Source organism: Vespa crabro, chromosome 13 (assembly GCF_910589235.1).
Source record: "Vespa crabro chromosome 13, iyVesCrab1.2, whole genome shotgun sequence".
Taxonomy (NCBI): Eukaryota; Metazoa; Arthropoda; class Insecta; order Hymenoptera; family Vespidae; genus Vespa; species Vespa crabro.
The window spans coordinates 3,060,471-3,072,437 of record NC_060967.1 but is presented as its reverse complement, the minus strand read 5'-3'; the positions used below and the strand labels follow the sequence as shown (position 1 = coordinate 3,072,437).

Here is an 11,967-nt window from a genome sequence, read left to right as displayed (position 1 = left end):
AAGGAATTATTTTCATTTTGGTCTTATGCAACAACAACAACAACAAAAAGAAAAAATACAACAATCTTAGAGTTATAGTTATATAAAAAATGTCTTCTTTCTTTCTTTCTTTCTTTCTTTCTTTCTTTCTTTCTTTTTTTCTTTCTTTCTTTCTTTCTTTCTTTCTAATCCTAGAACGATTACCTAGTCTGGACTCGAATTTCTTAAGAGGAAAGTCTCTCCTTACCGATTAGCGTTTCAATGTGTTTGGACGTGTCTGGGTAGTTGAAAATTTTCTCAATGTTTTGACAGGACACTCGATACGACTTTTGGGAGGAGTGAATTTTTCCTGTTATTGGAACTCTCCTATCTTTTCTTTTCTTTTTTTTTTTTTTTTACATCTTTCCTTCCTCTTCTTAGTACTTTTCTGATCACGTTTCCGCAAATTTTTCTTCGTTCGTTCTCATATACAGAGAAAATGATGATAAAAAGAGAGAAAAAGATATTTATATTTATCTTATTCATTCGCAAAGAAATATATAAATTTGAATTGAAAAATCGATCCATACTATCGAGCATTTATATCTGAAAGGAAGGTCATCGTGGTGGTGATCATTTTCAACCTGTCGTTTCTCGTTACGAGTAGCATCGCTTTGCGGAGCAAGCGAGCTCCTGTTTAATGGTTTGGAAAAATCGGAATCATCGTGCACCCGAATACGAAATGAGAGTATCTTTTTCCTGACTCGTCTTTCGTGAGCATGACGTCATCCTTGGAGTAAACGGAGAGCCATCTGTATGACAATAACGAGGAAGAGAGAATATTTGTTTTCTTTTCTTTTTCTTTTTTTGTTTTTTTGTTTTTTTTTTGTTTTTTCCTTTTCTATGTTTTTTGAAATAAATACGAAAGAAGGAAGGAAAGAAAGAAAGTAAGAAAGAAAGTATAATCCTTTTCTCGCAATGATGATGATCTCACCTGGACTTGCATTCGAGAAGGTCCCTTTCGTCTGAGAGAATCCTGTAACAAAGAGAAAAAAAAAAGAAATTTTGTTATCTTCTTCATTATCTTCTTCTTCTTCGTCTTCTTGTTTGTATTGTGTTGTATTACTCGAAAATAGAAAATATGTTTTAAAGCATTTGGGTAGACTTGATTACTTCGTTACACCTCGTTAATATATTTTTAATTCGAGTAATCTCTGTGGATTTTCGCGGAGGCCGTTCTCTCTCTCTCTCTCTCTCTCTCTCTCTCTCTCTCTTTCTCTTTCTCTTTCTCTTTCTCTTTCTCTCTCTTAACGACATGGGTAGGAGGAGTTAGTCGGCTGCGATTCGATTAATTAAAACTCCGTGAAACTCCACGACACGAGGTCGCATTTCTTCGTCGAATAGTCCCTGCGAAAAGCCAAGAGTCCTGACCTTTTCTGCTTCGTCTAAATTCAATTAAAATAGGTACCGATAATGTAATGAGAGAACAGAACGTAATTTCGAGATACGTTAAGAAAAAAAAAAAAACGTAGGTAAACGAAAGGTAATTCCGATGAGGTTTCAAAATGTTCGTTAATTTTTTTTCTCTCTTATTTCCGTGTCGTTAATTACCTAGTCCGAGAAAAGAAAAAGTTAGCCTTTTAACATCGCATCATATTTTCGAGAAAGGTAAAAAGAGAGAGGTGACCATTACGAAGTAGCACGAGCTTTCAATTCCAAAAGACGACAGAGTGAGAGAGACAGAGAGACAGAAAGAAAGAGAGAGAGAGAGAGAAGAACTAGATACACCTAACTGTCCTTTCATTCATCTCGTTAAGGTAAAAAGAAAAAGAAAAATGATGACGAAGAAAGAGAAGAAAAGGAAGCATTCCTGCTTGAGTTAGCGAGGAGGTTAAGTCTTGCTAGTGGTATTAAGACGTTTCAGTACGGCCATTTTCTAATAAAGTCGTCTTCTTCGCGAAGTAACATCGAGGCATGGGCTTGAAAAACAGGGGTTGAAAAAGATTCCCCCGTTTCTAAGAAAGTTAGGCCTGGTAGTCTCAGGGCAATGTTGGTGTCGGTGGTGAAACTCGTGTCGTTTCAAAACGGGGGTTTACTGTGGTCGTATATAAGTTCGCGGGGGTGAGGAGAGGAATGGGTAGACTGCCTTGGAGAGTCGAGCTCCACCCTAAAACGACTTTAACGAGCCGTCGTCTTAAAATAGGGATGCTGAGCTTGAACCGAGTTTGCGCCGTTTGTTTGATAAATTAACTTAAAAAAGAATATCATTAGATCGGTTCTAAAATAAAAAAAAAAAAAAGAAAGATGTCTAATGCGATATTAAACATTAATGTTTTCTTTCTTACATTACCAATCCCCTCTTCTTATCACCCTCACCTATAACAACTATCAATTACTTGAAAATTATCGAATAGAATATTTCTTAGAATTGTTCACTTGAAGCACGCGTACGTATCGCAAAGTTCTCTATATCGCAAAGCATTCTATTTCCTGATATTTTTTCTTCTTCTTTTTTCTTTTCCTTCCCCTCGTAATGATCGTTGGAGCCACTCAAAATTGAGATGAAGGAGAAATTTAAGCCTCGATCATCGTGTCAGCTTTACTACCGGCTGGGTTGCAAGGACCATGAGGTTTCAAATTTTTTGAAAACCACATAATACCAACGACACTAGAAAGAGAGAGAGAGAGAGGACAAGGGCAAGTCCATTGAGAAAAATCCACTTCCTAAGTCTCGTGTTACAGGCGTGTATTTTGACAGGATCTTATTGTCGTCGCACGGCTAAGCCCTATTGACCCTATTATGGCCCTATTAGTATTATACTAGGATTTGCGGTTACTCCTTGAAAAGCTTATTCTCTCTCTCTCTCTCTCTTTCTCTCTCTCTTTCTCTCTCTCCCTTTCTCTTTCTCTCTTTCTACTTTTCTTCTTCATTCCTATTCAATACAAGAAACATACGCGTGTGCCTCATTTCCACATATATATACACGCACAGATATATATATATATATATATATAAAATCCGTACCTTATTTTTCGTTTATTTATATAAGAAAATTGGATAGGAAAAGGAATAAGAAAGAAATAAAAAGTAGAAAGTAATCGTATAGTCGTTTGTTGCGATTCGACGGAAAATTGCGAGTTCTCTTTCACCCTACAAATTAGCGACAAGGGGATGGATAGAGAAAGAAGAGCAAACGCGAACGCGTAGAAGGGAGAAGAAAATCGTTTGAGCGCGCGCGCACATACATGTTGGCCCTTCCGAGTTGGCTACTACCTACCTACCTTCGCTTTCCAACTTGCAAGCAGGCAAGCTCGGAATGAGCTGCTACTTAGAGAACGGCTGGAAACGTATTCAGAGGCACGCAATCAAGGTTCCTCATCGTTTTCCGTGCTTCACGCACACGCAAGAACGCGTTAGCTTCTTGCGCCTGCGTCTGAATTTACATATATATATATACATATACCTATGTACGTATGTATATATATGTTTGTATGTTTGTGTGGTAAGCTTGCGCACAGATGAGGTCGGCGCGTGTGTGTTCGAGGCGTGAATTCATGTATGCTCGCGAAGTACTCTTCACTGGGGACAATCGAGGTGTTGGACTGGAAATCCATACCAATTTGAGCGACTTACGCTCGTTCGCTTGAAAGCCCGCAACGACAGCATACATGGCACGTTGCATTCGCGACACGCACTCACATACTCTAGCAAAAACTCGCGCGAGGACACGAAGAATTGCCTGCGGATCCGACTATACTTGTTTGACGACCGAGATTGGATGATGAAGAAATTTTATTCCATGAAAATTATCGATTCAAGATCGATGAAAGATTGCATTTAGATATTCATTAGTTTGTTTTTACTTCATTTATTCAATTAATAAATTTTATAAGATTAATGATTATTGGAAAATATTTGAATCGTTTAGAAAAATTTTTAAACATTTAAATTGTATTTTTATTATAATACGTGAGAATGTTACGATTTAATCAATGTAATATAATTAATTTCTAATATGGAAGTTAGTTATAATTCGAAATCATCTATGGTCACATCTTAAATCTATGAGATGAGTTGTTATAAGAGATTATAACAACGGATATGAGCTTTTTCTAATCGATACGATATTAATTAATATCTTTTCATAATTTTGAATGATCGCATATCATTGTTCCTATCTAAGACAAGATAATATTGAAATAGATAAAAATTTTTGCATGAAAGTAACCAAATCGTCCCTGTGGAAATCGTTGGAGTTTTCGAAGTACCAGGGGATCGAGCGAAAGGGCTGCTCGAGGGATCAAGGGAGAGGTAGAGGGTGAAACTCGGCGAGTTCGCCGAGGCACGCTAATGGACATAGTTTGCTGCTAATGTCCGAGACTAATTCCCGTGTTATTTCATTAACGTCCCGCAGCTCCCCGAGGGGTTTAGCTCTCTGGCACCTACTATGTCGCTTTAACACCATCGCCATAACGCGTTTCCACTAGTACTACTACTACCTATAGTAGAACACTATGGCCTACCTCGTGGCCCGAACTCGACCTCGACGAACGACCTCGACGAACCTCCTCTAGATCCTACGTCAACCCCCTTTGGACTTTGTCCTTTCACTTCACTGATGTCAAAGGGTCAAAATTTACGAGACGATTCATGAAAATTCTTATCTATTATTTTCCTACCCATATACAGTGTATACGTATATGTTCCATAAATTTTATTATGATATGTAGTTTACATAATATATATATATATATATATATATATATATATATATATATATATATATTATATGCATATCTAGCCCTATAAATCATATATCATATGAAAAAAGAGAATAGTATTAAGGATTGAACTAATTATCACTAATTCATGTAAATTAATTAACGATACCTTTGACATTTTGATATAGTACGAGCATTTTGAAAATTATTGATCAATGAAATATCTAATGCATAAAAGTAATCCATCAATTTTTCAAAATCAGAGACAAGTTTGAGAGATAAACTTGGAGTTATCCGCAGGCAGGATATATAATTACCAGAGAAGCTTCGATTGGAGCTTTTGCTCGTATACTCTCGGATTGATTTGTTGGAGCGCGTTACGCGATTAGGCGATTAGGCGAGAGGCTGCTTCGAACGAGGGTCAAATGATTGACACCGCGACGATAGAGCGTAATGAGAGAAAATCATTTCTGACCGAGCAGGGAAAATTTGTGGCGAATCAATCGGTGGGAAAATGGCTCTTTCCACGTTTCGCAGTTCGATGATAAACAAGACGATATATAGATTTGATATTAGGGGAGAAACATAATTCGAGGATTTAACAGGCTCCAAGTATCGCTCGTTTTCTCTATTTATCTACAATCTTTATGAAATTGTTCGCTCTTCCCTTTAAAAATTTATCTTTGATTAGAATGAATTTAATGTTGAAAGCTTTTTCAGAAAAACATTTCGTATTACTGAAAACTGAATTTTCTCTCGTTTCTCTATCATCTAAAAAGCTAAAGCGTACATAAGAGAAAAAGAGAGAAAGAGAGAGAGAAAAAGAGAGAGTATGAGAGAGAGAGAGAGAGAGAGAGAGAGAAGCGCCCTCGGTAGTGTTATCCAATTATTCTAAGTTGTTAAGGCGAGTTAGGACGCTTAAGGGACTAAATTAAGACATTCCGCGCGACAAATCTCCCAAGAATCTCAATTAACTTCTCCGAGGGCGGCGGTGCTTTAATTAACTGTTTAATTTCGTTTAATTTGCATTCGCGATTGCATAAGCCTCCTACCGGAATATCGATTCCAATAGTTATCTCTTTCTTTCTCTTACCGTAACCGATATATCTCTACTTTGATTTCATCACTTGTTAGGAAATACATTTAAAAGATTACATTTTTTTTCATGTAAAAAGAAATAAAATTTTCAATTATCAATTAGTAATATAAAGATAAAGAGGGCATATATATTTCTCTCTCTCTCTCTCTCTCTCTCTCTCTCTCTCTCTTTCTCTCTCTCTCTATCTCTCTCATATCAGGATCGATATATCTACTATCAGTTTTAACATAAAATAAGGAAATAAAATTTTTCAAATTTAATTAAAAATTATATATTAGAGATAGGATAATAATCAGTCACTTAGTCTCTCTTATCAAAATTTTCGATTGCAAGTGCTATGGCGGATAAAAAAAAAAAATTGAATTACCTTCGCAAATGAAATAAGATTTCTCCGATTTAACTATAAAATTAGCAATAAAGAATGAGAGTGTAAAAAGTAAGAGAAAAAGAGAAAGGGTATCGAAGAAAAGAAGGAGCGAACGATGGTCTCGCGACGGGGGTGACGCGAGCGATATCGGATTTAAGCGTAGAAGGCTAATTTGAATTGCAAGGCACTTACGCACACGCGTGATCGCGCAATATCGTGTACGGGCACGTAGAGTAATACCAGTGTGGAGGCGTGTGTTCCTAGAGTGCGCGTAGTTCGCACGTAACAGAGAGAAAAAAGAGAGATAGAGAGAGAGAGAGAGAGAGAGAGTGTATGTGTGCGAGAGAGAATTGTGAACGTAGAAACAGGGAAAGAGAGAGAAAGAGAGAGGATTGTATTACGAGTCTCTTACCACCGACTCCAGGCACTTTCCAGAAAACAAAGCCCGAGCGAATTCATAATTCGCTAATTTGTTCAAGATTTTTTGCTCGAGTGCCGACGCTCGGTATGCTTTGTCGCAAATGTCGGCGTCGAACACGAGCTCGGGGATGGTTACGCGTTTCGAGTCGCTTTGAAGTACTAATCAGTATCGACCTGCGCCTATAGGCCGCACCCTCCGTCTCCACCCTCCTCTTCCTCCTCCTTCTCTTTCTCCTCTTCCTTCTCCTCCATCACCACCACCACCACTACCACCACCTCCACCACTACCACTATCACCATCAGCTAGCTAACCACCCCCAGTGCGCAGAATTTAATCCCCTCTCTACGAAATCCCTCTTTCCTTCTCTCTTTCTCTTTTATTTCCTCCTTTCCTCTTCCTTCTTTATTTCCTTCTTTATTTCCTTCATTTCGTTTTCTTACAGTATGAGCTTTCCCATTGTAAAAATTCTATTCCGTACTTGCAATGATTACATTACATTAGGCCTATTATTTTAGTTATAAAGAATTTTGGGAATTAGATAATAAATTGAAGGAAAAAAAAGTGATCAGGAGAATCTTATATCTTAGAATAAAACGAGAAAGTAGATGTAAATTTCACACTCCAAATTCGAATACTCTATTCTGCCTTATTCCTTTTCTTTTCTTTTTTTTTTCTTTTTTTTTTTTTCTTCTTTTTCTTGCAAAACATAGGACGATGGTGGCAAGGGTTGCGCGATTATACGACGATTTGTTGAATGGTTCGTCGAGAAGCCTTAGCTGAAGCAAGTCTGCAGAGGGAAAAAGAGATGTGTAAGATCGTTTGAGAGAAAGAGAGAAAGAGAGAGAGAGAGAGAGAGAGAGAAAGAGAGAGAGAAAGAGAGGGAGAGAAGAAGTAGGCGAGAAAAGAGAAAGAGAGAGAGGGAGTAGGCGAGAAAAGAGAGAGAGAGAAAGAGATAGGGAATGAGCATGTGTCCTCCTCTGCTAAGCGTTGATAGGCAATCTAGTTGATTGCCAACTTCAAACGAACCGAAAAGCAGTGTGCGAAAGTCGATATGGCGAAGCAAAGAAAGTGGAGAATCAAGAGCTAGAACGAATCTCAGAATTTGGAACAATACCTCTCGGGCCTCACCTTTTTCCTTTCCTCGATCACAGGCAAATACGATTTTCTGTCTCCGTCTCTAGACGAAGTTTTATCGATTTCATCAACCCTCATCAAACTCTTTTTTTTTCTTTTTTAGTGCCTTTCTCCATTTTCCAATTTGAATCTATAGTCATCGTAGTGTTTAAGTAATCAATTCGATTCGAACAATTTCAATGATTTTTCTTTATTTTTTTTTTTGTCTTTTTTGGTATTATTATTATTATTATTATTATTATTATTATTATTATTATTATTATTAATATTATTATTATTATTATTATTATTATTATTATTATTATTATTATTATTATCGATCATAAAAAAAGAAAAAGAGAAAAATTCTTGTTCATGTCCTGCCCTGTACTTTCTTCTTTAAGTCTGCCCAAGATTTAAGACAAAAAATAAAGGTACGAGAAGCGCGCGCGCGCGCGCGCGGCAAATAAATGCTCTACTGTAAGACGAGGTGCCAGAGTGACGTTTGAATGGAAGGTCTGATCCTTTGTCCTGACCCCCGAACGGGAACCCGATACTCGAAAAACGTTCTCAAAATTCACTCCGAAACGAACTAGTCGCGCTTCTCCGCGCTCGTGCGTTCATTTCCTACAAAGATTAGCGCCCCACTGTAATCGAGTCATCGTTCTTATAAGTGACTTTCTAATAGACCCTAACTCAGAGACTTTTATCGATTGAGAAAATTCAAATTGGATCGATCAATCGGTTCAATCAAAGGAATAACGCATTTAGATTTTTCAAACTTCATTTTATTTCATTCTTTTTCTTTCTTTCTTTTATTTTCGTTTTATTTTCTTTCGTTTCGAATTAACTCTTTCCATATTCGAATAAGAAATTAATCTCATTTTGTTAATAAAATGAGACCAATGAATAACGATGTGAAATAGAAATTATTATTCCAATTCGATTTTAATTCGTTCTTGAGATCAATGGAAATCCAAATAACTATTTGGTATGAGTTGAGAACAGTTTGAGCGCACGCAGCCATTTTTACGATTCATCGAGTTTCTTTGTGTTTTGGTGAGACATTGCAGGTCTACCCAACACTCAACTCATTATACCACTAATTATTCATAACGTTGGGGATTATTCCGACGAAAATATTCGATTCCCACAATGTGCAAGACACGTAGCTACCATTATATGATATTCTAATGCGTTCGTGACGAACGTTTAAAAAAAAAAAAAAGGAAAGAAAACAACAACAAGAAAGCAAGACATTTACACTAAGCTAAGTATATAGCAATTAGTTTGAATTTTGTTAGTTAGTAAGTAGTCCGAGAGAAAAGCGTCAGCTGTGTTTGTAAGTAAGAATTTTCCGAAAAATCCCTCGATTCTTATAGGAAGAAATTGTAGACACAATAGGGCACGTACTGAACGAGCAACAAAGGTGCGATTTTCGGTAACACGATCTCGAGTAGGCTCAGGGTGTTAAACGATAGCCATAAGTGGCACGTTAAGTGCTCGTTTCACGGGAGAACGATGATACTATACTATCGATTGAAGTCGTGTTACCCGACGGAAGATGAACAAGCATCGAAGTAGATAAGTTCAAATATATCAATTCTGTAAATATGAAGAAAAATAATCAACATTATTTCTACAACTTACCATGAGGTGGTGTATGCTGAGTCGGACTATGTTGATGATGATTAGCAGTAACAGCAGTCCCAGGAAGTACATGTTGCGCGTGTGCCGCTGGATGAACATTGACACCAGCAGGTGAGGCAGGAAGTTGACCTGGTTGATGTACCTGATGATGAGGTACGTGATGCGCAGGATGTGGATGAGGTGGTGGTAGAAAAGCAGCCGCGACGGCAGCCTGAGCATTCAGGTAGGCCATACGCGAGGCCGTCAAATTTCCAAGATTTCCAAGATTCCCAAGATTACCAAGATGATTCGTCAAGCTAGGCATGTAATCCCAGAGTTTGTGATGAGGTGCAGTTGGCGCATAAGAAACCGCCGATACGCCGGCGGGTGGCGATCCTTGAGGCGAGCCTCGATCGGTACCACTTGCATTTCCGGTACCATTGAGACCCAATAACTCCTGAATCGCGAACGGCGAGCGTTGCGGCATCTTGCTGTCCTTCGCCCAAATTTCTTTTCCTTTTAGAATTTTCAAAATGTCATCTTGTAAGATGACTATCTTCTTCTTCTTCTTCTTCTTCTTCTTCTTCTTCTTCCTCTTCTTCTTCTTCTTCTTCTTCTTCTTCTTCCTTTTTCTCTCTTTTTCCTTCTTCTTTTTCTTCTTCTTATTATTATTATTTCTTTATGACTTAGGAACTTTTTGTTTATATATATGTATATAGATTTGTCTCGTTTTATTCCTTTCGATTTTTAGATAAACTTAATTTTTAACACGATTGCTTCACGATAGGCCCCTAACTCACGTCCATTCGACGTCCGACGCTCCGTTACATTCACGTTCAAATAAACTTTCTTCTTTCTTAACTTCCCCTAAATGATGATTATTCGATTCTAAATTAAGTCTCTAGGCTAACTTTCGTTGATTCTTCGTTGAGATTCACAATATTATACTTAGATTCTTGTTTAAGTGTTCTCATAGATCTCCATAATGGAATAACTCCCTAGGTAGAATATCCCTAGGGAAAATCTAGCCTCTTTCGAAGCTAGATAAATATGATTATATCTTCGACTAATATTCGTTGTATTCTTGTCACAGAGATGAATAAATGTATGAAATGGGGATTGACGGAGAAAGAAAGAAATTAGTCTGCCGGCGGGCAAACTTTCAGTAAGCGACGGCAACGCGAGAGAGTAGGAGGTCTACGCCTCTCTCTATAAAAAAAGAAAAAAAAAAAAAAGAACTTCACCTCTTTTACCTCGATTATACTTTCTCACGTATTAATCTCACACTTTATAAAACCATTTCTCGTCGAAGATATTATATAAATAAAAAAGTCACTAGGAAGATGAGAGACAGATAGAATAATAGACAATTATTTCCACAAATAGATCAACTTACTTTTCCCAACCAATTTTTCATCCAATGGAGAATAAAATAAAGTTGACAATTTTCAAACTGAGAAATTGATGAAGAAAGAGAGAGAGAGAGAGAGAGAGAGAGAGAAAGAGAGAGATAGAGAGAGATAGAGAGAGAGAGAAAGAGAGAGACAGACGGATCTGATTTAATACTATCCAGAGACAAAGATTTTTCTGATGATTTGCACTGATTAATGTCCTCGTTCTTGATATATAAGAAATAAAAAAAGACAAATGATATATATATACATATATATGTATGCGTCTGTATATATATATATGTGTGTATGTGTGTGTGTGTGTGTGTGTGTGTCTCTCTTTCTCAGTGACAAACGTGAGCGTCGTTGAATGTTGAAGAAGCTCACTCGCGAGGTCTTTGTCGGAGCGCAACCGTGTCGTCGTCGCGGCGATGGGCAACTGAGCTCGCTCGCTGCCGGCTGCACGGGGTTGGGAGCCCCCGGGGGCGGCCACCACCGTCTCGTTTCTCTCTTCTCTCTTCTCTCTTCTCGTCTCTTCTCCTCTCCTCGTCCCTACAGCCTAGCTTCGTTTCGTTTCGTTTCGTTTCGTGTGTGCGATACGCGCGGGCGCGCAATTCTACCCTAAGAGAGGGGTGGTCGTCGCTGTCGACAGTGGCCCTCTCGCTTCGCCGATTGGTCCGTTTTTTCACACTCCCAACCGGGCAGACATAGCCCTAGTTACCGAACAGAAGGTGGGCTTTGCCAACGTTGACGCCTCAACATCGAGGCCTAGGATACGCCTACGACCGACCGCTTCGCCAAGCCGAAAACTTCTCTTTTACTTTTATTTTCTTTTTATTCTCCTCCTCATCCCTCCTTCTTCTACATTCTTCTCCTTCTCCTTCCTCTTCTTCTTCTTCTTCTTCTTCCTCCACGATTCATAGATACTGTTCTTTTATTTATTTTCCTTTTCTTCGTCCCTTTTTTTTTCACTTTTTTCTTTGTTCTTTTTTGTGTTTTTTCTTTTTTTGTTTTTGTTTTTGTTTCGTTTCTCTTTATCTTATTTCTTTTTCCTACAGGAACACGATACTCAAGCTCTCGGAAAAATTTCTTATTTAAGTATTATCATATAACTTATTAATTTTTAACTCTGAATTTATCTTCCTTAAATTTATTTACAATTAGGGATATTCGAGTGATATATAATCGTATGTACGTCATATAATTATTTTAATTATCTCAAATGTCAAAATTAGCTGTTCTTGTTTTATTTTGTTCTTTTTTTTGT

At 37.7% G+C, this 11,967-nt stretch overlaps 1 protein-coding gene across 7 annotated transcripts in view; it reads right to left on the bottom strand.

Annotated features, from left to right (window-relative positions):
- LOC124428554 (visual system homeobox 2-like) overlaps positions 1 to 11,155 on the bottom strand; it is a 43,679-nt gene extending 32,524 nt beyond the window's left edge. For 2 of the 7 annotated variants that reach the window (XM_046972761.1, XM_046972766.1), the window contains exons 1-2: positions 9,331 to 11,154; positions 953 to 994 (exon numbers count right to left, since the gene is read on the bottom strand). In XM_046972761.1, the coding sequence (XP_046828717.1) occupies positions 953 to 994; positions 9,331 to 9,796 (508 nt within the window). In that variant the 5' untranslated portion in view covers positions 9,797 to 11,154. Of the gene's footprint in view, positions 1 to 952; positions 995 to 9,330 lie in introns of all 7 variants that reach the window. The other 5 variants (XM_046972759.1, XM_046972760.1, XM_046972765.1 and 2 more) reach the window with 5 other exon arrangements.
- Positions 11,156 to 11,967: the final 812 nt, after the last annotated feature.